Raw genomic sequence first — 26647 nt, 5'->3', positions numbered from 1 at the left:
TCCGGCCGTAAGTGGGAAGGTCTGCTCGCAACCTGCGCATGGTCATGGGTTTCCCCCCGATTGTGCCCGGTTTCCTCCCACCATAATGCTGACCGCCGTCATATTCTTGAGTACGGCGTAAAACAACAATCAAATAAATAAATAAATACATTCGGCCAGGAATATGGCAGATGAGGATGAAATGGCACATTTCCATTGGTAGTTGTTTGTATGCTGTTTGCCTCCACTCATGCACATTTGTGAATCAGTAATGAGGCCAATTGTATTGGTTTAACTGCAAGTCTGAGGGACTTTATGTTTATTCTTTATGGTAGAATGAAATAAATCTGGGTCGTGTATTTACCATGTAGCTTCCAGTTCCTAATTGGCCATATCTGTAATATTTGTTGTGTTTTTACAACATTTACTTGTATATGTTAGTAGTTGCAGCAAATGATTAAATTATAAATTAAGAGTATTTTAAAAATTTTGTGAAAAAGTATAGTTTCTGTTGAATACGAAAATATATAAATAATCAATGAGACTTTTGTGACAGCCTGCTTAATTAAGGTAAAAGAGACACCCTTAGGATGGAATTTGTAAAAAAATGTCAAGTTCATGTATGTAGGCTAACAGGTGTATGCCATGCAGATTATGTGCATCAGCAATAAAGAAAAATGTTACTGGTTTTGTGTTAGGTGAAACTGGGATTGCCATGTCATATGTTCCCTATAATAAAGTGAAACAATTCTTGGTCGTACTCTGACCAAGTTTGGTGGAATTCTACTGTATGAACAGTCATGCCCTTGTTGCTACGGTGTACAGAAGAGTTGAGGAAATTTGTCTTGTTCGTAAGAAAACAATCAGTATTCAGGGTCAGAGTTGTAGTTATCTTCTTGGAAAGTATATACTGACATGGAGTAAAATATACATGTACAATATGAGTGACAAGTTCTCATAGAGCGGATTGACGTGGAAATTAAGTTCTGACATGCCTGTGATCTGATTATCAGCAGGTGTCATTGGTTACTGATATGAACTCACTCACACACCAGCAGAGGCACATCTAAAAGAGCAGTTTACTATAAAGACCAAATACATTGAACATTATGTGTAGTACTGCCGCTGTAACATACAAGTATGTGTTGCTCTAGCACAACTTCCCATATACAAAGCGAAATAAAATAATGATAAAACTCTTGAAACATGAGAATGAAAGACAGAGCTATCAAGAAAAATTCTCTCTGTTATCTGTACGTATAACCTCACTTTGTTGATCGCTCTCCCGCATTAGCTGCGCAATATGTTGTCCATCCGACATAGAACGCCTGAAAAGTGAAAGATTTAAACACTGTCCTGAAGCACGTGTTTTAGGTTTTTAGAGATTATTTTATGTAGCCGTCCTTCCAGCGAGAAGATTTCTCTCGTATGTAGACCTACTTCCAACTTGACTCATAATTTATAGTGTCCTACACGTTCATCTCTATTTGGTCTACCAGTACCAGCACATTTTCTTTTCAACCTGAAATATAAAAGAAAAACGTGTTGTATAATTTTCACAAACAGCTTTTATTACTTTTAGTAACCGAAACAACAATCAATGGGGCACGATCGCTGATCTTTTTAGATTCGCTTCATTATCTATCCGGGGAGCCACGTAAAACTACTGTCTCGTCGTCATATGACTGAAAAATTGTTGAGTACGACGTTAAACCCCAAGCACTCACTAAAACTACTGTCTTTCTTTGCTCCAGACAACAGCGATCTCATGCTTGCCGCAAGATCTTACAGGCTCAGTCGGAATCCTGTTCACACCAATCGCGAACAGATTGCAAGGTGAGGAGAGCCTCTCGATCTGTTTCAAAATTGACCAAACGCGAAATTCTCACATCGCGATTGATTGGTTCGGGAACGATATTTGGCTATGCTTCCTAAGCCTACAGCGTGTTAGAGGCATTGTACTACCGTAAATGCAGACATATTTTTGGCTCATCTCATCAGCACAGATTCCTCCTACCATAATGCTGGTCGTCGAATATGTGAAATATTCTTGACTAAATGAAATAAATAAATATGTAATCATTTGCTTCACTCCTGTTCTGTGCTTTAAACCCCATCAAAAATGTTCATTGTCACCATGCTTTTTTCTTGCACTTTGCCATGTTTTGTTTCTCATGCATTGCTATGGATTTAAAGTTTGTCTCATATTAACGTGTATTGTATATTATTGAATTACTTTGTTTGATTTTCACTGAATCTGTTACTATCCTTGCAGATAAAATAATCAATTTACCGTTCTCTCTGATATGCTTAATTCACACATGTACAGATGTTTTTGATGTCAGTGTTTGTTTGATGACAGTGATTGTTTATTGGAGGTTAACACAAGAATTCCGACGTTAAAATTAAGGTGTTCGTTTTGTATACCGAGCTAATTTTTGACATTTTGTAACACGTAGTTTTGATCAACAGCGGATGCTAGCTACATTCCCTGAATCTGATTTCAAATGTGTTCACTCATAATGTGATAAGAAAAAAATTGTCTCCTAAAATCTGCACAAATTCAATGGAGCTGCATACTCTGAATGCATGGCAGTGATTCCAAATCACAGGCCAGTATATTTCAAGTGGAACAATTGAGGACGTATCATCAGAAACAGTCCAATATTCTCAACCATGCATACTATCTCACCAAGGGATCGTATTCGATTTTCAAGACAGTGTTTGATGCAGCTGTTATTTGAGGTGCTTAAGACTGCTGACATACGTGTATGTTGTAATTAACACGACTCCAGTAGAAGTGTAACTTAAGCCCTATCCAGATTGCTGCTACTCGAATTCTTCAACCGCATGTTTGCAAGGTGTTTATTCCAGCATATTCTGAAGGCATTATTCTGTGTTGACGGATAAAATGATACTTTTAGTGAAGCCCTGAAACTGGCCGAGCCAACCAATGTAGTTTTGTCTCCAAAATCAAATGAACATATGCATAAATTACATTGAAAGTTGCCCTTTCATGTGCAGAAAGTTTGAGGAATTAGGGTAAAACAAGTAGTTTTCTGTTTTAGGCTGACTCAGGACTCGGGACCTCAGCCATTGCTGACATACATGCACATGTGCAGATAAGCCATAAATGGTTTTGATATCATTCTAGCATACATGTAATTGCCTCACTTAACGTCATATGCTATATGCTGTTTGAATGTGGTATTATAGAGGCCTGCTCAGGTGGCCTCTTGTAGCACTGGCTTAGTCATTGTGTGATTGATTTAACGTGTAGCCTCCTTGCCACAGAGATTTTTGGAGAATTCCTGTACGTAAATATGTGTATAATAGCAAAATTATTTTGATTTTTAGAGAACAGTGACTATTATTAATGATTGTGTGAGTATTACACAGTCTTGTCACGATCGTATGTTTAGGTAAAACGTTTGATGAGGTTTTTTTTAAAAGAAGTACTGTTATTTGAAAACAGCTGTAAATGGCTGCCATGTTATCTATATCTCTCGTGACTCCCATGTGATGAGGAGAGCTGTCCACCTGATACCCTCACCCAGCACCACCCATCCCCCCCCCCCCCACCACCACCACCACCACACACATACAACCTCTCTTCTAACTTGTGGTAACGTGTAGCAGCCTGAGAGATGACACAGTAATCTATACCTATCTTCAGACTTTAAGCCCTCCAGCTATTAAGAAGGCCTTGTGAAGTGTGCAAATCACCTATTCACACTGTGATTTTCTGTCAAAGTACAACAACTGACCCCTCAGAGAGGAGTGTACAAAATCCAACAGATCAATCAGTTTTGTCATCAGATAGGAGATTCGGCTACATCTACAGGCACCATATAGTCTCAAATGATCCATATAAGTATCAGCAACGAGAAAATAACTGTTATTAAAAGAAGTGCTTTGATAATAATAATATTATTAATTACTATAATTATAATATTAGTTGTTTTTTTATGTCATAAAAGGTATGAATATTGTATTAGGGAAATGCTTATGTTGTTTTGTATTTGGTTAATTATAGATGATTTTGCGGGGACACTGAGCTTGATATGTGCTCGCTCCAAAGCGATGCCCATATAAGTACCACTTTTAAATCCAGATGTCTGATTTATGACTTACCTAAGGAAATCTTTACCACATGCAATAAACCTAGTATCAGTCATGGAAAGTATTGATTTGGGTTTGGTGATGCCAGTCATGTTCGTGTGCTGTATCTCCAAGATCAGTGGGCTGATAATCATGAACTGAAAGCCAGAATAAATAGGGTTTGAGGCTTTAAACTTACATGGACCTTCAGAACTACAGTCAACCTTTGGAAGGGGAAAAACATAGTTTTGGCTTAAAGACCCCTATTTTATTTCCTGTTGCAGCAGTTACTTTAAACTATATGTAAATCCCTTTAATGACCTATTTGACTTATGGAGAAAAACAAAGCTTATATTTATATTTATCTGCTTGTGTGTACTAGGTGACATAGGAACTGCTTCTTTAGATTCAAACATTTGAAACTTTACTGAGGAAGAAATTGAATCAGGTTTCTGTATGGAGAAATTAAGCTATATGGTTTTATGGATGGTTTTAGTAGCATAGTTCGGAGGAAGGAAAGATTAGTCTATCCTGGTGGGTGGGGGGTGGGGAGAGAAATGATACTATACTTCTGCCATGTTTTCATCAGTGTGTTGTATACATGTAGCTCTAGTAGAGGATGTTAAGCCTTCATATTTAGAAAGCAATGTACTGTATCAAAATCATCAAATTTTAGATGAAAGATAGCTTAGTCTGTTATATGGGAAGTGGGATAAAGCTCACTGAACAAGTTGCACAACTCCTAGCCATGACACACAAAGTGCAAGTGCAATTCTGCCCCTAGGGAATTTGTCAATGGTGCTCGTGTGGCCAATTTGCACAGTCCTACGTATATTGAAGACAACTTGTCTTCCTCAGTTGTGTTGTCACATGTGGCACAGTTTGTAAATAACTTGTCAAAGGTCGATGGTTTACCCTGGGCATTTTGGTTTCCTCTGGGCACTTTGGTTTCCTCTGGGCAGTTTGGTTTCCTCCAGCCGTGAAAGTGACCACTACCATATATCTGAAAAATTCTCAAGTATCGTGTTCAACAAATATGAGTGAATCTTCTATAAGGCACAAGGTTTTAATCTTGAGAATTGAAACCTGACTGCAATCAGCCTTTTACATATCGATAAGCTTGTGCCAAACCGTAATCCTGAACATTTTCAGGTGCTGTCTGTGCTGGTCACTGGCCTTGAATGGGTTCTTCCCTCTTGACATGCTCTTTGTTTATCTAAATACACTGTTTGTTTTTGTATTTTGTCTGTGTTGCGTTGTTTTGCAATCAGTCTGGTATTGACTCACAGATGGTGAGACTTCACTGTCAAGAACTGGAGTCCTGTTAAGCTAAACATTTATTCAGTACTTGGCAGCTCTAACCGTTCTACTATGTGTGCACACGTATGTATATTTATTGTCTCATATTCATGACCTTGCTTGACCTCTCTCAGGACTAAGTCAGACTGGAATGTAGAACAATCAGTACTGCAGCTTGTCGCGTCTTGTTGCCATGCATCGTTCACCTCTCCCTGGCGTGTGTTTGCAGTTTGGGTCATTTCTAGTTAATTTACCTGTTAAGTGTGCCAATCAGTGCCTGTCAAACCACAGGATCTTGTCCCAGCCTGTTTTCACCTCTGACCTTAGACCTTACCTCCCTCCCTTACCTGAAGAGTTCATCCATTGAAACTCAAGTTGTACAAAGATTGTAACAAGATCTTAATCCCAGTCCACGGTGCACCAGCCTACTGTATTTAATGGACTGTCTTATGGTGTTAATTTAAAACCATTATTAATCGCTCACCTGAGCTATTGGTCTAATTTACAGGATAGAAAAATGTATAGATGTCCTGCACAACTCCAGGTCAAAAAAAGGACTGATAGAATAGTTTAAATAGCTATAATATCATAAAGGTGATGGGTAATGGTAAACAAAGCATAGAAGTGGCACATATTAACCAGATGTTTTCATCTGAACAGACTTGTAGAAATGAGCTTGTAATAGGAAATAAAAATAGAACATTTTAAAAGGACAGGTGAGAGAAATGTGATAGATTTTAAGTTGTTAGCATAGATAATACATAGATACATAACAATCTTTCTTTGAACCTATATGTAATGGAACTATATGCATACAGTTGAAACCAGGATGTACCAGTGGTAAAAGAGAACAACAACAACTACTGTCAAATTTAAATGTACTGTAGCATGAACAGCCTCTAAACAAGTTTGTTGTTCAGCTACATTAATACTATTTATTGAAACATCAGGTATGTGATTTTGAATAATGTTGATAAAACTGTTGCTGGTTTACCAGATGCATGGCTACTGAATCAAAATGGTATGACTGTTCTTTTTAGTGTATAATAAATTCCCTGAATAGACATGGTCGGCTGACACTATCGGTTTAAATACAATCTGTAAAAGGTGGCCGAAATCGATCAGATTCACATCAGCCTGTTAAAACTTGTTCTACAGAATTGTTGTGTATAGCAATGGCTTCTTCTTTTTTTTTAATTAAGTTAAACTTTAAATTGTTAAAATAATGTTTTCTTATGCAAAGAAGTGACCATATTAACTTGACAGTCCTTAAAGAGCTAGCTGTCACATCCACATTCTAACTGAACACTTTTTTCAGTTTAATACATAAAAAGTACCATCTCAAGTTTTGTTCTGCCAGTGTACACATTTACGATTTTGTCAGTGGTTGTATGTCTATCACATGTTCAGGGGATGAAGGTTGAAGTCTGTTGACTACATTACTGTTTTACTGATCTCTAATCTCAAGTCAGAACTTTGAATGTTGGAACTTGACTCACAGATACACTTTGAGGTCACTTTATCTTAAGGCTCCATAGATGTGTATGTGTGTGTTTTTTTGTTTTGTTTTTTTTTGTTATCCCCAAATGGGCAAACTGATAGAAACTCATTTGGGAAGACATATAGTTATAAATTTGGTGTTTGTTGATGTAAACCTAGATGAGGCTGTGGTTTTGATATTAGATAATAAATTTCATCATAACTGAATGAAACTTATTGATGCCGTTTTAAATGCTGTATGTGGCTTTCCCAAGCTGTGTTGCCTGGGTGTGTACTACATACAGCTCTACAGATCATATTCATTCATGAGTTCAGACACGGGGTTTGTTCTTCCCTGAAGACACACATTGCCTTCATTCATGAAATAGTCTGATCTCAGACCTAAGTTAGGTTGATTAGGACTGATTAGGACATGGCTGTTTGCTTGAGAAATCCACCATCATGATTTCTCAGCCTACCACAGCAACAGACATAAGGGAGTACATCTATATTAAAGGGCTGACGGCAATTGTTCATACATGATCAGATTTAGCACCACAGATTTTATCAAAGCAAGCAATGTTCAATGGATTGGTTATGCCATAAGACTGGTGATGGTTTTACATGTCCAATGTAAGGGTTGTGTATTTAGACTGGTTAATGTTTCTTTAGATTGGTTTGTTATTAGGACTTTATTGACTTCCAGAATTCCAGAATTGCCTGATATCCATTAACTTATCAGTTGTGAAAAACAGACTGGCTTTATGAACTGGTTAGTGTGTCACAGAATAGAGTAAGTTAAAACTTGATTGAAATTTAACACAACCATGTGTGCCTTAAAGACTGGTGAGGATGTCCTATGGACTGCTTTATTTGGTCTATAGACTGTTTAATAATGCGTTCTGCAGCCAGGTATTCCTCATACCCAGGTTACAATTTTCATTGCAGACTGGATAATGTGTCTCACAGCTAAATATAACAATAGGACTGGTTAGAATGTCCAGCAGACTAGGTAATGCGTTCTGCAGCCAGGTATGCCCCATATCCAGCTTACAAAGTCATTGTAGGCAGGATAATGTGTCTAACAGCCAAATGTAACAATAGGACTGGTTAGAATGTCAAGCAGACTAGGTAATGCGTTCTGCAGCCAGGTATGCCTCGTATCCAGCTTACAAAGTCATTGTAGGCAGGATAATGTGTCTAACAGCCAAATGTAACAATAGGACTGGTTAGAATGGCCAGCAGACTAGGTAATGCGTTCTGCAGCCAGGTATGCCTCGTATCGAGCTTACAAAGTCATTGTAGGCAGGATAATGTGTCTAACAGCCAAATGTAACAATAGGACTGGTTAGAATGGCCAGCAGTCTAGACACTGTGTCACACAACCTCAAGTATGCCTAAAAAAAAAAGCGAAATTGATCACTTGCGGTTCGAACAATAACTAAAATAAATGCCACAACAATTTCATTGTGTAATAAAGTCATTTTTTTTTAAATGACAAATTTATTAAGAATTTATTTACAGAAAAATAAAAATAGAAATGAATTTAGTATTTTAAAACTTGGAAATGAAATGAAGTTAGAATCCGCAAAAGGTGGGGGCAGAATTTCTTTCACCCAAACCACGTCTTGCCTCTCTGAGAGAAAATTTTGGAATTGCTGCAATGAAGCCACGCTGTCTTTTATATGCTAATATCACCATAGGGATGAATCCTGCCATGTGATGAGCACAAGTGATGGTGCACAGAGGTTATCAGAACTCAGTCAACTCATCCCAAGAAGGGGAGATCACTCCCACAGGGGAGACCACTTTTCCAAAGGGTGCACAGATCTAGAATTAAACATTATGAAATGATAATTTGTCCACACATAAAAATCATTATAGCCTGTCTATAATTTGTATTTATCGCTGGTTTAACCACAGGTCTTAGATGATAAATTACCGGTTTGGTCACAGGTGTTAGATGTACTTGTGACATGTTTAATCACTGGTCTTAGATGATGAATTACTGGTTTGGTCACAGGTGTTAGATGTATTTGTGACTGGTTTGGTCACAAGTCATAAACTGATGAATTACCAGTTTGGTCACAGGTGTTAGATGTATTTTTGACTGGTTTAATCACAGGTGATAAACAGACATATTTTTGGTTTGGTGACAGGTATTAGATGTATTTGAATTACTGATTTAATGACAGGTATTAGAAATATTTGTGACTGGTTTAATCACAGGACTTAGATGATGAATTAGTGGTTTGGTCACAGGTGTTAGATTTATTTGTGACTGGTTTGGTCACAGGTCATAAACTGCTGAATAAATGGTTTGGTCTCAGGTGTTGTATGTATTTGTGACTGGTTTAATCACAGGTCATGAACTGATGAATTACTGGAATGATCACAGGTGTTATATGTATTTGTGAGCAGTTTAATCACTGGTCTTAGGCTGATGAATTACTGGTTTGGTCACTGGTGTCAGGTGGGGTTTTCATACATCTAAAACTGGGACAGGGGGTGTGTATGGTCAGGTCTGGACTGGTAGTGGTATGTGCAGGGCTAAAGTAGAGGGCTTGTGACAAGGGCCATATACCTTGTACACTCTCATACTTATCCCATGTTTACTTAAGCCCCAATTTATTTCTTTATGATAACTGATATGACTATCTCTTATCGTTGTTAGAAGGTTCAAACTTTGACTGGGCTGGTTACATGTGAGGACACAGGGTGGACAGGTGCAAAGAAAAATCCCTCCCACCTTACGTTACAGGTTGACCTCTTATTCTGTTGTTGAGACTGAAAATACCCTGTGTTATATAAAGATCAAGGTGAATAGGTTTGAGGACACACAGTTTTGACTTCAATGAAATGCTGATGTGAAGTTTGGCCAAGTGCTACCCACACCCCCTTCCGTCAGTAGTGGGAGTGCCTACCTGATGTCAAAGTACAGCCCAAGGTGTAAATTGTCATAAGGCCTGATGCCCCATAAAAGTGGCCTACCTGAAGTCTTTAGCTCAGCACTGTACCTGGGCACGGTCTTGTTACATGTAGAAAGAGGCGTGAGGGAAGGGACACTCCCCCTCCACTTTGTTGGCTGCAGCTCACCATACCTGTATGAGAGTGCAGCTTTGGTGTTGTCCACAACTCCTGAAGAACAGTTTCGTGGAGAGTTACATGTCTCACATGACCATAAATAACCCAGGAATTTCAGTGAAAACTTTGCTCTGTGATCAGAGGAACTTTGAGGACTTTGGTTCATCCAAAAACCAGCATGGAATCCAGCAGCCTTTTGGGATCAAGTCTGCAAAATCAAATTTTGCACACTGCAGTATTGAATCTGATGATCCTGTTTTTCTTCTCTAGGGGACAAAAACTGGATAGAGCATATACTAGTGTACAAAATGAGATCTGGCTTGTTCCCATGTATCTGCTGAATTTCTTCAGGGTACTAGAATATAGAGAAGGCCAGATTAAGGCATGGAAGTTTGATTTGATTTCCCACATGAGAGACCTGGCCTACATGCCTCACCATTCACCAGTTGCTTAAAGCCTTTTGCCTGACCTGTGCCTAATGGTGACTGCCTGTCCACTGTCCTCTTTGATGATCGTCCAGACAGGTGGGTCTCTGTGAGTTGGAAGATTGGGTCTCGACAGATTCTCACCTATTCTCCTGCCAGATCTAACTCTTCCAGCTCATGGTGCTTACCTGAGCATATCGTATTCAGTGTTGCCAGTCAAAGATCCTCGGTGTCCAAACCAGTATTCACTGTCCAAGATCTTAATGGTTCATATACCAGTATTCGCTGTCCAAGATCTTTGTTACGCAAACCAGTATTCATTGTCAAAGGTCCTAATATCATCAAAAACCAGCTGTGCTGAATCCCAAGTGGCAAGTATCCAGTGACATTGATTATGACGTGCACTTTTAAATGCTTTAATCAGGTTTGTTGTTGTAAGAAGTGTTTAAAGTTTCACGATTTTGCTGGTTTAATCTAACGTCTTTGTGTTTAATTACTGTCGTTTTATTTTGACATTCTATTAAGACGTTTTTCATTTCCAACTGATTCATTTTTGTAGAATTAGTTTGGTCACATATCTGTGTTCGGTGGTTACACAGAAGTATAAATTATTAGATACCTACATCCAGATATGAAATAAGTATTAATACATCTATTTTATAGGTGAAATTTTAAGCTAGAAGCAACTGTTGCCTTATGTACCACATTTTTTTAGGAAAAAAATTTTCCTTTTTTTTTCTTAGCTTGCTATGGTTAGATGTTAGAAAAAAGTTTGCTATGTTTTGAAATATTTTATGGAGCGTTTAAGATCAATATGATACAAACAGACCATATGCTAAAGTTAGACATTTAAAAACACTGAAGTACTATACATGCCACCTGTAGACCTGAATTGTTGTGTTGTCAAGAAAGTATTTCATTTACAATATTTACACTGTATAGATGTGGGCAAATAAGTATTCTAGAGATGTTTGAATGTGGTCAGGTCAGAATAGGGTAGCAAAGCTAGATGAAGATTTTGAAACATTTTAATCCATCTCTCTCTGTTCTCCTTAGAAAGTATGGATCAGGGAGCAGTATGTTATGCTGTTTTTCTTGAAGCTCGCATGAGTTATCCTTAAGTGTCTTCATGTTCTAGATTAGATCATGTTCAGTAGGATTGAAGAGGATCTTGTCTATAAAACTGCCAGTACAGTCTTGAGTTTTGTTATGAGTGTTACGTTAGACTTTGTAGTTTTCAGTCTGGCATTGGTCACTGTGGAGTGATGAGATCTTGGTCTGTATGCAAATCTATGATGCAAGCATGATCATGAAATTTTAATGATCAGATTTGTAGTCAGCTTAATTGCCAAAGTTGTGAGCAGTGCCTTCTGTTTTAATGAGTGTTTTATGAATATTCCAGTGATGAACTGTGGATGTGGAGAATTCTTGAGAAGAGCCTGATGGGCATGCTTTAGGGTAAGACTTAAGCCATGATGGTGGTGGCTCACAAGGAGACGCCATGTGCCTGGGAATAATTTTCTGGTAGTCGGCATGTGAGTTGAAGCGTCACCAGAGATAGGTGTAGAGAATCAACAGGTGCCTTAACCAACCGTCCCCTCTGGTTTTATACCGTACAGACAAGCCAGATGTGAGCCTGCATGTGAATACTCACAGATATTAGATATGGGATTTGGTGAGAGACTCGCTCTACCAATATCAGCTTGGGGATTAAGGGCCTAACTGTCAGGGGGGATTGGGGAGGTAGATGCAGGCCCTGTTTCTGGGGTAAGAGGCTGTGTGACGGGCAGTGGGTGCTGGAGGAAGGTGGGGCAAAGTGTAGTGGATGGCTGCCGGGTTTTACGGTCATCAGTATGATCAGGTCAACATATCTGTCTGTTGGTATGCAAGCCTTCATACAGATGCCAGCTTTGTGTGTTTAAGGGCAGGATATAGTCCTATAGACTGAGGGCTGAGAGATAAGCTCCTTAAGGGAGGATCACCCCACAAATTTTATAGGTGAGACCACTGAGAATATACAAGGTTTATGCCACAATAACATCTTGAACCCGTCCACATGTTCTCAAGCTTATTTTGATTCACTTTGCTTGAAACAAATGGTGTACAGACAAAAGAGTGACAATCTAGCAAGCAGGCCTCTTCTTAGCAGCGGTGGGAATTTCTGAGGAAATGGTACTTATCACTACTTACATATAACATAGACACCAGTAGTTCTTTTGTGTAGATAATTTGCCATTAAAAGGCAAAAAAAAGTTTACTTTTGACCTTATAAAGCTGGTAGGCAAGGTTGCTCAACAAATAACCTACATGTGCGTGTAACTTCATGCTTTGCTAATAGCTAGTTGTAAAGAACTATTCTGCACCCTTTCTTTTTTCTGAGGCAAAATCAACATCTTGAAAGTGCAGACATAAAGTGAGCACAAATACTTGTACAAAGTGGTGCAAATGGTGTTCAGATAAGATTAAAGAGTACATGTATTTGTTTTTATATCATTATTAGATACTGGTCATGTCTGAATTACTATTTTATTTTATTTTAACAAGTTCATGGAAGAAATTTTACACAATATTTTTCAGGTTTAACTTTGTGTTGAATATAGTAGAGTAGTTAGACTATAGTTAGGTTTTTGAATCTGGTTCTTGTTTAGTAAAGGTTTTCACTGAGACATATAGTGCTGACACGTCTTATCTGGATACATTCAGGACGGGTCAGTTTGCCTTGGTTGTAGAGGAAGTGTTAATGTGGTGTGATCTGCAGGTATAATCTGAGCTGATCTCTGCATTAAGGGGAAACCTTAGGATAGAGGATCATGTTTTGAGTGAGGGTTTGTCAAGTGTAAGTGTAACATTAAGTATGATTGAAGGCTTTTGGGTAAGACAGGTGTATGCCCCATTTAACCTGTAAAGTGTCCCCAGTGCTGGGTTAAGAGCCCTCCCCCCCACCCAGCAGCTTGTGTCAGCAGTGTACTGTAATAAATGACCTTGTGCAGTTATGGAAATATTATTCACCTTTGACTCTTGATAATGTGGATTGTTAATGCTAGCTAAATGTTAGTCGTCATCTTAGGTGATGCGGAAATTTCACCAGGACAAACTATGTTTACACAGTGCTACATACTATACCTACAGCACGCACCCATATTCTAAGCTGCCAAGGTATATTTCATTCTGATCACACATACACAAGTATATATGCAGAGAGCAGGGCGATCTTAAATTGCACATGTATGTACAACAAAAAGCCAGGTTGGAGCTCTGTTTATATTATTTTGAAAGGATAGATTTTGAATGTGAAAAGTTTCCAGAAGTTCACACAAAGGTGTACATGTATGCATATGTTAGATGTTTGGACTCAGTCATTTTTACCCTCACAGGTAGATACATTTTGGAACAGTCTGTTGGTCACATGTGATACTTTCCTGTGAGAAACCTTCTGTCTGAGAAATGAGTGACAATCTGTTCTCAGCTTGGTGATAAACTAGTTTTGCTGGGAACTTTGCCTCTGCATATCTTCTGCTTTTAGATAAGTTCAATGTCTAATCTTTTTAGACAAAGTTGATAAAGCCTGCTATTGAGCTTTGGTAAGTATACGCTGTGGTGAACATAGCTAGGTGCTTGCATTGCCCACAAAGGACAAAGATTGCCGACAAATTTTAAGCTGCAATTTATGGAAGATTTCAGTTTGTCTGACCGGAGTGGGTCCAAGCTCCAAAGTCCTAGGTGGGTAAGAGGTTCCATGTCTTGGGTAAATGAATCCAGACTTCAGTGCCCGAGGTACATGTACATGTAGGTGGGTATTAAAGAGGCTTTAATTCCTGGGTGAGTGTGATAGTGTCCAAAGGATCCAATGTTCTCTGTCCAGGGTGAGTCCAAACTCCTAAGTTCTTTGTGGGTCAGTAAGAGATTACAAAAACATGTGTGGGTAGAAAAGCCCTGGGCTCAGAAAGGTTAATGTTTGAGTACAAACCTTTGACTCTCAATTGTAAGGTAATGATGAGGCCTTCATTATATGTAATCACTGATTGTATTTTAAGGATATCCACAAGGCACTGAAAATGTTCCTTTGTATTACAAACATTAGCACATGGTGAAAAAAGGAAAATGTTAGATATGCATTTCTGTGATTCAGATGCTATTCCGATTCAGCTGCTATAAAACCTTTGATGCATGTCAACTAAGGCTGGTGTTTATGCTGGTATTATACTGCATGTAGTTGATATCAGAAGTAGTTTTGACAGTATATTATAGGCTTTAGGCTTCATCACGTGGCTCTCTTACCTATTAGGCCAATTATCCCATACATTCATTATACATTTCACAGAATTTACTGGCTCAAAGTTCAATTTTATAATTTCTCTTTACTTTTAAAAGTAGAAAAGCAAATTTAACCCCAAACAAACATTAGTACGTAAGAACTACATTTTTAATGCTTTCTTTTAGTGGAAAAAGTTTCCAGCATTCAGTATTTGTTTCAAAATCAATATCATTGAAAACAGTTACAACATAAATTTGATAAATGGCTTAATATTTTCTTGCTTTGATAGTTGTGAAGAAGTTACAAGGGGTGCAGGCTGTGGTTAAAATAATGGTGGTGATGTGTTAAACAAAGAAACATTTTTGTCCTGCCAATTAAACTGGATACACCTTGATCATATCAGCTAGGTCATATTCTACTGTAAAGCAAAAGAAATTTGTTGTCCATGCTGTAGATTAAAATAGATGTCCTTTTTAATGGTCAGTGTTTGTGCATGTATTTTTCCTTGTACTTTTTATGTTTGTTGATTGTGCATGTGGAGGCTTTCTTGTGACTTTTGTATTGACACAGTAAGCTACTAGTAAGTGTGTGATATCTTTCTTGTCACTTTTGTATTGACACAGTAAGCTACTAGTAAGTATGTGACATTTTTCTTTTCACTTTTGTATTGACACAGTAAGCTACTAGTAAGTATGTGACGTCTTTCTTGTGACTTTTGTATTGACACAGCAAGCTGCTAGTAAGTATGTGACATCTTTCTTGTGACTTTTGTATTGACACAGGAAGCTACTAGTAACTCTGTGACATTTTTCTTGGCTGATGTGATGTAGCCCTATAAAATAGCATAATGACTTAACTAGGAGTTATACTGGACTCACCTGTATTAACAACTTGGGCCTGTCTAGCAGTGGAGAGAGTTTTATCTCATCCTTTTCTGATCTCTGGTGAGATTCAACTCCTCCAACTGCCTGCTTCGCTCAAATTCTGCATGATGTGGGCTAGCTGGATTAATAAGTGCAACTACTGGCTGACAGGAGTGAGTTTCAAGCATGCAACATGTATGTGGTATGATGTATTTTGTACTCTGCTATGGGGTGCCTAATGGACAGCTTTGGGTTACAGTTTCTGACGATTACTTCTACATGTACATCCGTCTGAAAATATTATTTTTCATGCATACTTTGTATGGATACAAGTCATCTTATTAACATGTGTTTTTTCATCTAAAGCTATTATTTTTCAATATATATTTTATCCATATTTCGTATGGATACTTGTCATTTTATTTAACATGTTTTTTTTTATTTGAGCCTTGTTGTGCCTTCTTTTTTTAATGTTGTCGTTGTTGAGTGAAATTTATCATTAAATATTTCTTTTCTTATGTGATATGTTTTTTTTCTGTTTTGTTCATCATTTTATTATGTTAACAATAAATAAAATATATGCCTAAAAAAAGACAAAAATTATGTGTTATTAATTTACAAGACTTAGGACATACATGTAGGTATTGCTGGCATTCTGTCATATATAATCAGAGTGGTTTGTGGAGCAACCAGGTTAAGTATCATGTCAATATCAGAGGTCAGACATATCCCCTGCAGTTGTTTTAAATGCTCTCAGTGGATTTCAGAAAAACTGACTTTCTGACCCGTTTTTAACTTGCCGGAAGATTCCAGAAACATTACGTAAACAGAAGCTGAACTGAACATGTAGCAGGTTGTAGCACCACGCTTCATAACATGAAGTTGAACAATGAGGTTCTACTTTCATAAATGATTGATGCAATTCATTTCATTTCTTCCACCTGGTAAAACGTAAACTAGAGATTTATGAACGAAAGACACTTAGCAGTCACACTCTGGTGGGAAGAAAATTTCCTGAGGACATCATGGGTCAGCAGTTAAGAGAGACTTTCTTCTCTTTTTCTTGAGAAAATAGGTGCAAGTAGGATCTCCAAACTCGAAAACGGATCAAAACTCAATTTCACTGACCACACTGTAATCGTGATGGGGACATCAGTGGATACGTTTCATGTACATGTGTGTAATTTTACTGAATGTGGACTTGTTTTGGAGACATTTTGTTCACCAGAGCAAAGTGGACTGTTTTGTAGACAGTGGACACCGCTTTACAGTGCATTGACTAGCAACATTTGGTTTCTAGATGGCTTCGTATTCAAATAAGTTTACCAAATTTATAATCTTCCATGAATCTGTTGTCAAGACCGTTGCATAAATGATGATCAGTACAATAATTTTGTCAGTATGTTTTTGGAAAAGTTTGGCAAACTACAAAAATCAAGATCTCCAACTTTTATAACAGTGCAAACATTATTGCAGTTGCATTATAAAGATAAATACTAACAATATGTCTGGTTTTAAAATGTGATCTTCAAAAGATATACCGGAAGGTAGTGTTTTTAAAGAAATAATACAGTAATGTTGCATATCTGTATCATACATGTCAGTATCATACATGTCAGTATCATACATGTCAGTATCATACATGTCAGTATCATACATGTCAGTAACTTCAATTCTAGACTAGAATTCAGCGGTATACCCAGGGCAGCCTGGTTTCTAGCACTAAATCACTGAAAAACCAATAATAAAATACAATGTCCCAACTGATGCTTTCTCGGGATCAAATGAAATAAATAAATGACGATATTCCAGGTCTTTGAAAGTTATGGGAGGAACCATTCAACGCTGATGATCCAGAACTCTCTGATGTACGGGTATACAATCAAGGGTGTTCCGATCACATATATCAAAAACTGTAAACATTTTGTTCTAGCTGAGATATTGTCTGGAAGATACTAGGGCAGTGTGACTGGTCATGCTATGAAAAAGCATCAACACAACTTGACACATGGTGTCAACATAGGGCTCTGATATGTCGTTATGTTTCACCTTTTTTCCTGATCATATACAAACCCAGTTTTTGACCAGTTTGGAAAATGCTATGGTTTTGTTATTATTGGATGGGCAAAATACTATTGGAAGTTGCCTTTCCCTTTCGTTTCTTCACTGATAGACATAGACTGACAGATGTACACAGTTATGTACACATGTGAAACCCATCTGGTATTTCGCTCTTCTGTGTATGTAGAATCTATATTTGTCATTTTGATGATCCTATAGGGCTTCATCTGTGATACCTCATGATCCTATGTGGCTTCATCTGTGACATCACATGATCCTATCTGGCATCATCTGTGACATCTCATGATCCTATGTGGCTTCATCTGTGACATCACATGATCCTATCTGGCTTCATCTGTGACATCTCATGATCCTATATGTCTTCTGTGATCTCATGATCCTATGTGGCTTCATCTGTGACATCACATGGTCCTATCTGGCTTCATCTGTGACATCTCATGATCTTATGTGTCTTCTGTGACATCTCACGATCCTATGTGGCTTCATCTGTGACATCTGATGATCCTGTGTGTCTTCTGTGACATTTCATGATCCTATGTGGCTTCATATGTGACATCTGACAGTCCTCTGACAGTCCTGTGTGTTTTATGGGACATCTGAAGATCCCATGTGGCTTCATCTATGACATCTCATGATCCTATATGACTTCATCTGTGACATCTCATGATCCTGTGTGGCTTCATCTGTGACATTGCACGATTCTGTGTGCCTTCATCTGTGTCATCTCATGATCCTGTGTGCCTTCATCTGTGTTATCTCATGATCCTGTGTGCCTTCATCTGTGACATCACATGATCCTATGTAGCTTTACACATGACATCACATGATCCTACATGTATTTGTGTGCATGTGGCTATGTGACATCACATGATCCTGTGTAGCTTTACACATGACATCTCATGATCCAACATGTGTGTGTGTGTATGTGGCTCTGTGACATCACATGATCCTCTGTGGCTTTAAAATTGACATCACATGGTCCTGTGTAGCTTTACACATGACATCACATGATCCTACATGTATTTGTGTGCATGTGGCTCTGTGACATCACATGATCCTGTGTAGCTTTACACATGACATCTCATGATCCTACATGTGTGTGTGTGTATGTGGCTCTGTGACATCACATGATCCTATGTGGCTTTATAATTGACATCACATGGTCCTGTGTGGTTCTGTCTGTGACATCACATGATCCTTCATGTACATTTATTTGGCTCTGTGACAATGTGATTCTGTGCAGCTCTGTGGCAACACATTCTATATGGCTCTGTTACAACACATTGTTCTAAGTGGCTCTGTGACATGACATGATTCTTTGTGGCTCTGTGACACCACATGGTCCTGTGTACATGAAGTTCTACATGTGACATGACATGATCTGTCTGTGATGTCACAGTCATATCTAGAGTATCTAGCATTATCCTCTAGTGCATACATCACCTGAAGATGAAACTTTATGCCAGACTATAAACTTGGAATTGCATTTAATACATCCATTTATTATGTCATATTATTTCATTTTAAAACACACATACTTGGAAATGCAATTAAATCAAAGTTCCCTCCCCTGTTTTCTCCCATGTGGTATAATTTCATGTCAAGTGTTCATTAATGCTGTATGTTATGGCCTTCCCAAACTGTGTTCTGTCTATGTCTAGATGACTACGAGTTTCCATACTCCTCACAGCTGCAGCACTGTACTCATTATTGGAGAATGTCATGTGTTTAAGATGAACTGGCGCTGCTGACAAATATTTCCCAGCTTGGAGCCTTGAGTATGCCTGTACTTCTTACACACCCCACTTCAGAGGTGCTTATTCTCCAGGCTCTGTCCTACATTGACCTGAGACTGGTAGTAAAACTGTCTATTGTATAAAGGATGGCCTCACACTTATTATAAAGAGAATCGTGTTTAAACAATGGAAGTTGGATCTAGCTGGGTTAAGTTATGAATTGTACGTGCAGCCTTTGACAACATGCAAAACTGTCAGTAGAGATGTGTGCGTGCAGAACAGCCAAAAGGACATCAATTGCAATAAACTAAATATTTTTACCTTAAAAATTCAGCCTACGATGAATTATGAGCTGTATTTAAGGTTAAATAAAATATCTCAATTTTCTGCCAATCCTTCTTATTTGAGTATTAAATAGTTAATCATTTAGGGCTTAGAAGTCTCCTTTAGGCATCCATTTAAACAGATTACATACTTCATTGTGCTTAGCTTTGTCCAGGAGCTCTTTGAGGCACATTTTGGCAATCTACAGCCACGCATGTAGGCATAATGTGGCCCTCTAGTACATTTCAAATTCTGTTTTTCACAGACCTTAAAATTCATGATCATCAAAATACATGTATATGTACATGTTTAGCCCAGACCTGAAATGCACGTATCATATGGTAGGAGTAAAACCTGGAGTAAAAGCACAGTGACAAAGCCTGGAGTAAAAGCACAGTGACAAAACCTGGAGTAAAAGCACAGTGACAAAACCTGGAGTAAAAGCACAGTGACAAAACCTGGAGTAAAAGCACAGTGACAAAACCTGGGGTAAAAGCACAGTGACAAAACCTGGAGTAAAAACACTGTGACAAAACCTGGGGTAAAAGCACAGTGACAAAACCGGGAGTAAAAGCACAGTGACAAAACCTGGGGTAAAAGCACAGTGACAAAACCTGGAGTAAAAACACTGTGACAAAACCGGGAGTAAAAGCACAGTGACATTACATTGAATGTTCAAGAGGAGGGAAGGAAGTTTTTCATTGGACAAGCCTAAAACATTATAGAACTTTCATTGTGCTCTGAATTGGCGGATTTTGCAGAAAAATGTATTTCTGTCTTTAGAAAAAAAACAAAATAGAAAATAGCAATTAAGAGCAGAAGTACTGCTCAATTACAAGCACATATTACATAATTTACCACATATTATATCAGAACACAGTCTTCTCCACTCTTCAGTGAACACAAACCTCATGACAAGTCACAGAATGGATGATAAATTTCATTATTTTGTTAACTTAGTATGCCCCTATTTTGGCCTCCTGATATTAGAGTTAGATTCATGTCTTGAAACAGCTGCCTGACACATTAAATTCTGAAAAATAAACTCAGAAAATGACATTACTCTGGCCATTCGAAGCAGGACGGTCTAATTGTTAGAGTCGCATGCTTTTCAATGGCTAGGACACATGAAGAGTGGCTTCTAAGTGGCCCTTGAACAGAGAATTGTAGATTCCTAAATTCTCACTTCTTGTGAGTCCATAACTAATGTGAAGTCGAAACATTTGTTGAAAACATCATCTTCCACCAATATGGTGTGCATATCTGTATGACCTACATGTAGAATTTCACCATTTAGTTGACAGAGGTCAGTAGGGCACTCTGATCACTGATAACAATTGTAGAAGTTGTAAATAAATAGATCCCTCTGAAATGATTGAGAGTTCAGTGGGGCGTGGAAGGGAGGGATACCTTTATTAAATCAAAAACAATTTTGTATATCTGCATGCATGTATGCGTAGCTTGGCAGTGTGTTTTCTGAGATTCAAAGATGCTAAAGCTAGGACGGCTACATATAACTTTAATAAGACAAATGGACTGAATTATTATTATATAGCACTTACGCAATCTTTTTGAAATTAATTCTCTTGAAAACACATGTGTATATTTTGGCTAATCCACATTGAAATAAAACTTTGTTTTGTTCAGTGCTCCTTACAAGTGAGTCAGCTATTCGGTGCTCTTAATAATAATGAAAAACATGTTTTACACTGTGTCTTTTTCATAACTTGTAATATAAATGACTACACATGCAGTTTTTTTGGCTTGTTTCAGTTTTATCCCATTGACCTTGAGTGTATTGCTTGTTTGATAACATTCCAACACTTGGTCACCGTCTGTCAGTGTTTTAACCTGACATCTCCTGATGCTCAGCTCCCTATCTATGCCAGGTGAGTCAAAGTTATCTCCCTTTTTTGCATTAGCTCTAGGTGGAGTAAAACACAAGCTCTCTTGAAATTACACAAGTACAAAAGCTACATGTATGTGCACTTCCATTTTACATGTACATATACCTGTAATTTTATATATCATATTGAATATATGCATTGAATGTTTCTTACAGATTTTCTCATTTTCTTTTGACATTGTCATAAAATTATTATTAAAATTATTATTGTGGTGAAGATGATGACTGGCTGTCAAAGGGAAATATACTTGTAGCCTACTGTCTCTTAGAAATTAGTGCAAGCAACGATTCAAGGAAAGGAATTCTATTATGACTGAGGTGGATAGGAAATAATATGCGAACTTGATCACGAGTACAAAAACTGCACAGGAAATTTTCATTTAGCTTTTTATACTATCAAAGCCTTGAAATTCTAGACTTGAAATGTTACATCACTGTCATCAATTAATAGAATCTGATGTCTATTTTTTTGCTTGTTTACATTTGTGTTCTAGTAAAAAAATAAATCAGATGAACAGTCGCATGTTAAACACCAGTGAAATCAATGAATAAATCTATGTTGTTACTAGCACACTACCCAGTGACTTGCCCAATGCACACCCCAGGAGAGCCTCAGAGACCCGAGAGACGGACGGGTCAGAACCCTCCATTTACCACACACCCTTTCCATTTGACCTGCTCTCCTTACTTCCGCGATGTCAGCAGGCTGAACTTTTGTTTTCCACCTACTGGTGTGGTAAGTTTGACATTGTCATGGTCAACATGTTTGCCCGTAGAAGTGCTCTTGGTGGCTGATTAGAATAGGTTAAATGTCTTCCTTTGGTTCAGTCTTGGTGGCTTTTTCTTCTGAAAAATTTATTGTCTTGATATTGTATTTTAACTAAAATTTTATTACACAGTGCCTGATTCTGATATTTCTTTTATCTTACGAAGGTAAGGTGATTTAAAGGTTTCTTTGGATAGTACAATGATATTCTACTGGACAGATTTTGAGTTTCACCACCATAGGTAATGTTTTATGAATTTTATTTATTTTTTAATTTTAAATAAAATTTCAAGCAACCTGTTTTAAAGTGCAAATATAGAATATATAAATTTAGAATTCAGCCTATAGGTTAATGAGAAGCATAGCGAATGTGTTGAAATTTGAACTTTGTCTTTCAGCTGACAGCTCTGATACCTTTCTAAACCGAAGGACTGTAAATAACCTTCTCTTCAACTTGCTTTTCGAAAAGTTCAAACTTCACCATGACAAGGAAGTCATTCTTTCCAACAATGATCGCTTCAACTTTATTAAGCTGATCACAGATCGAAAGCGAGACCCAATTGCTCAGCCTTATCCGTTCAAGTTCGCTGAAGTGTTTGCTGTTGTTCCCAGTGAAGTTGTCATTGTTGAATCAGCTGAGGTACAAGAACAAGATCTACTGGGAACGGGCGCAGAAGGTATCCAGTCAGAGGTGTCATCCACATCAGAGACTGTGAAGGATGGAGAGAAGGAGTCTCTGCGTGGAGAGTCTGACAACTCCAGTAAGGACACAGGCACCCCTGGACTTGACAAATCTGATCCCGACAGTGATGTAAGAAAGCTTGATGCTCCCAACTGGAAGTGCCTTGTTAAAGTGGACTCCACGAATCACCTTATTCTTACGTTTGTCCCTGCTAGCTATGACGACCTGGCCCTGTTGAACCTGCTTCAGGTGGAACCTGAGGTAGAGGGGGCTGGGGATGAAGGTGATGTGGAGCCTGGGGGTCAGAGTGGGCTTCCTGGGGCCCAGGACCATGATGAAAGACACCCAGGCAATGACCCAATCTCTGACGAACACCCAGAGGGGTCCACTGGTGATGACCTTCACTCAGACTACTCCCTGTCTTCTCGTAAGCAGAAGAATAGTTCATCTGTGGAGGGGGACTTCAAAGCTGCCAGTAGCACACGGATCCACCTGGAGGGCTCCCCAGGTCCCTGTGTACAGTTCCCCAAATTCTCCATCCCTGTTTATGTCTACGATTGCTACCTCAGCAATCTCACCAACTCGCTGGTCAACCGCTGGAGCTTCGAGACCTCCGAGGACATTTTTGAAGACCTGACGTTTCCGTCGGATCTGGATGTGAGTGGAGCAGTGCCGTTGAGCCCGCGTGTGAGAATGGCCTCTCATGAAATGGAGGCAATGCCGGACTTTGACCGGGAGGAGTTGCAGGACACCGTCAAGGAGCGCTGGGCAATGTCCTTGGACAGGAGGTCTACTGACAGTGCCTCGGACTTCCACGGCGCCCTCTGGCAGCACTGCACAGTGCTAGGAGAAGACTACTTCACCAGCTATGTCACAGGTAATGTCCATGTAACCTAATCTCTGTCCAGTGTTGACCATGTTGATGAATAGGCCTTTTCCATATTTCCAATTTGGCTCTGCAAGACCAAACATTTGGGAATTTCATGGCATCAGCAATGTCTTGTTTATTGCATCCCAATTCTTCGGTGACAACAGTAGATCCTTTTGGAGGTCAACTTGCACCAACATTTCAATACAATGCTTCAGACCGCAGGCTTGCATATTATTTTGGATACATATGTCTTGTCAGCTGAAATATGAAGAAGGTCTATTACACAAGGGAACTGGAATTCTCCCCTGAAAAGTAGCAGTGTTGCTGGGCCTGAAAAGTAGCAGTGTTGCTGGGCCTGAAAAGAAGCAGTGTTGCTGGGCCTGAAAAGTAGCAGTGTTGATGGGCCCGAAAAGTAGCAGTCTTGCTGGGCCTGAAAAGTAGCAGTTATGCTGGGTCAGGGCTTGTAAGCGGCTTTGAAAGCTTGGAAATTCCTGGAAATTAGCAGTGGTCAGTTCAAGGCCTGGATTTCCTGACAATGAAAGTTTGGGCCTTAATTTTACGTTCAATGACTTTGAAAACCACAACAGTAAATAAAATTTAAGCGACTTTCCAACGATCGTATGTTAGGTGAAATTATTTGCAGGATACATGTACATTTTGCAGTAGTCCTGCTTTGCAACATCTGTCTGCTTTGTAGTAGATATTATTGCCTGGGTTTTAGTGCCCCAGGCAAAGAATGAAAATTGCCTGTAAGTTATCTCCCTTATCAAGGAACAAAAGTCTATCCTCTGGCCAGGGTGATTGCCTAATGACAAGTTTACGCTCTTAGAATGGGATGGAGCAGTGTCACATATCTCGCTTTGAAGCATCCCTGTAGCGGCAGACGAGATGCAAGGTCGTTATCTACCACTTTAAAGCCCATGTTTTCTCAGTAAATCAAAGTTGTAATGTTAATGGGAAGTGTTTTTCCTTACTCACGGATATATCTCTTTGCTTGTTATTGCTGTACTGAAGAAGGAGCGTCTTTTGTTATACAGTACCTGGCTAAAACTGCTTAACAGGAATCATAGTGAAGCTAAGAAGATAAATGTCACATCAACACTGCTGATTGGACACAAATCTGCATTTTTCCTATGTCATTTTCTAGAAAAGGCAATGATACCCTTCTCCAAAATCTGCAAAAGTATCAGGAAATGAAAGGAGTATTACTGATATTGCTTTTTAAAGTGGGGCAGAAACTTGTCTTTGTGACGCTTCTGTGGAAGCTTGCACGTGCAGTCAAATTTTCGCTACCATGTGTCTTCCACGGATGGGGTACGTGTATCTGTACGTCACACATAAGAAGTTTAGCGGTAACTCCCCAAAGGTTGGATAGTTAAACTGGGTGCTTCAGTTTCCTCAATCCATAAAATTAATAACTGTCGGATTAGTGATAAATTCTTGAGGCAAATAACAAACTTGTCTTTACAGCACTGGACGCTGAATTTGGTTGTTTAGTGCTGAAGTTAATGCAATTGGTACTAGGCATACATATATGTATATGTGCAATGGCTGGAGAAGCCTGGATCTTCATTGAAACAGCCTTGAAAAGGCCTTGAATTTGAAATTTGCTAATGGGTGCAAACCCTGCGGGTGTGGGTATTTCACACACTTTCACTGGATGTTTTTCTCCAGTCCGTTCAGATTTATCTACTCTGTTAGATTGAGTGCAGCTTCATATAGAGCATTTACCATGTTCTAGAACAGATATGATAGATCGATCCCTTTTTTTATATCTACTCGTAAATATAACTTCCGCTGCACATGTGAAACTCTATGAGTTAAAGACATTAATGAAGTATAGTGAGTCCTAGTTCTAAAAAATTTTAAAACTTAAAAGTAAAATAAGGTGTTAATCACTTGAACATCTGCTATTCTTCAGGTGAAATAATCACACGGATTCTTTAGCAAGTCGAAATATTTACACTTACATGCCTTATTTAACATGTGTGAATAAATTCACATAAGATTCCCTTTACAGCAGTTCACCTGCATCTATCCCAAATCCAAGTCGACAAAACCAGTGCTGTTTCTGTGGATTGCTTGTTTGTAGCTTTAATGGTGAGAAAATCTCATGTGCCACTTGATCAAAGAGGGTATGATAGTTAGAAATTGGAAAGGTGAGAAAATTTGATCACTTTGAGTATAGTATAGGACTCTTGGGTTCCTATGGATTGGGTTTACGGAAGTCATGACAAGAATTGGATTCTTGGATTAAGCCGTGATATCAATACCTATTCCTGTACACAAGGTATTCTTTGGTTGCAGGTATCTTTAAAAACCTTCAACTGGGTCATTATGTGAGCCATGAAGATGTAGAATCTGCCATCAGTAACATCTGTGAGGAAGCCCTGCCCCTGGAGGCTGACATGACCTGCTTCCTAGAGACCTGCTGTGGTCACCTTCTGAAGCAGATTGAGGTCTGTAAGCTAGAGGGGATTCCTCCTGCTGACACCCTGGATGGACATCATGGCAAAGCCAGTGTGCGCTTCGCGGACATCCCTGGTGACACAGACAGGTCGGTGAACATACATTTAAGCTCATACTTTACAATTTTTGAGTCATACACTCTAAGGAAGGAGTCCTTAGAGTGCATGTGCGTGTAATGTGCCTCCTTGTTGCAAGACAGATTTTCACTGCTCTTTTATCTAGTGCTGTTTCACCAAGACCACTTACCGAAGGCAAGTAAGGCACCCCAACCTGAGCCATTACACAGATTCGGGTGAACCAGTACATGCTGTACATCTGTTTAGTTG

The 26647-nt window shown here is 38.7% G+C and overlaps 1 protein-coding gene across 1 annotated transcript in view; it reads left to right on the top strand.

Annotated features, from left to right (window-relative positions):
• Positions 1–26647, top strand: part of LOC135470816 (KICSTOR complex protein SZT2-like) — a 102196-nt gene that overhangs the window by 27915 nt on the left and 47634 nt on the right. The window contains exons 21-24 of the mRNA XM_064749859.1: positions 21401–21516; positions 22103–22269; positions 22698–23858; positions 26127–26409. Coding sequence (XP_064605929.1) covers positions 21401–21516; positions 22103–22269; positions 22698–23858; positions 26127–26409 — 1727 coding nt within the window. The remainder of the gene's footprint in view (positions 1–21400; positions 21517–22102; positions 22270–22697; positions 23859–26126; positions 26410–26647) is intronic.

The sequence above is a fragment of the Liolophura sinensis genome, chromosome 7 (genome assembly GCF_032854445.1).
Source record: "Liolophura sinensis isolate JHLJ2023 chromosome 7, CUHK_Ljap_v2, whole genome shotgun sequence".
Classification (NCBI taxonomy): Eukaryota; Metazoa; Mollusca; class Polyplacophora; order Chitonida; family Chitonidae; genus Liolophura; species Liolophura sinensis.
The sequence above is the reverse complement of the archived record's forward strand: the minus strand, read 5'-3'. Positions and strand labels throughout refer to the sequence as shown.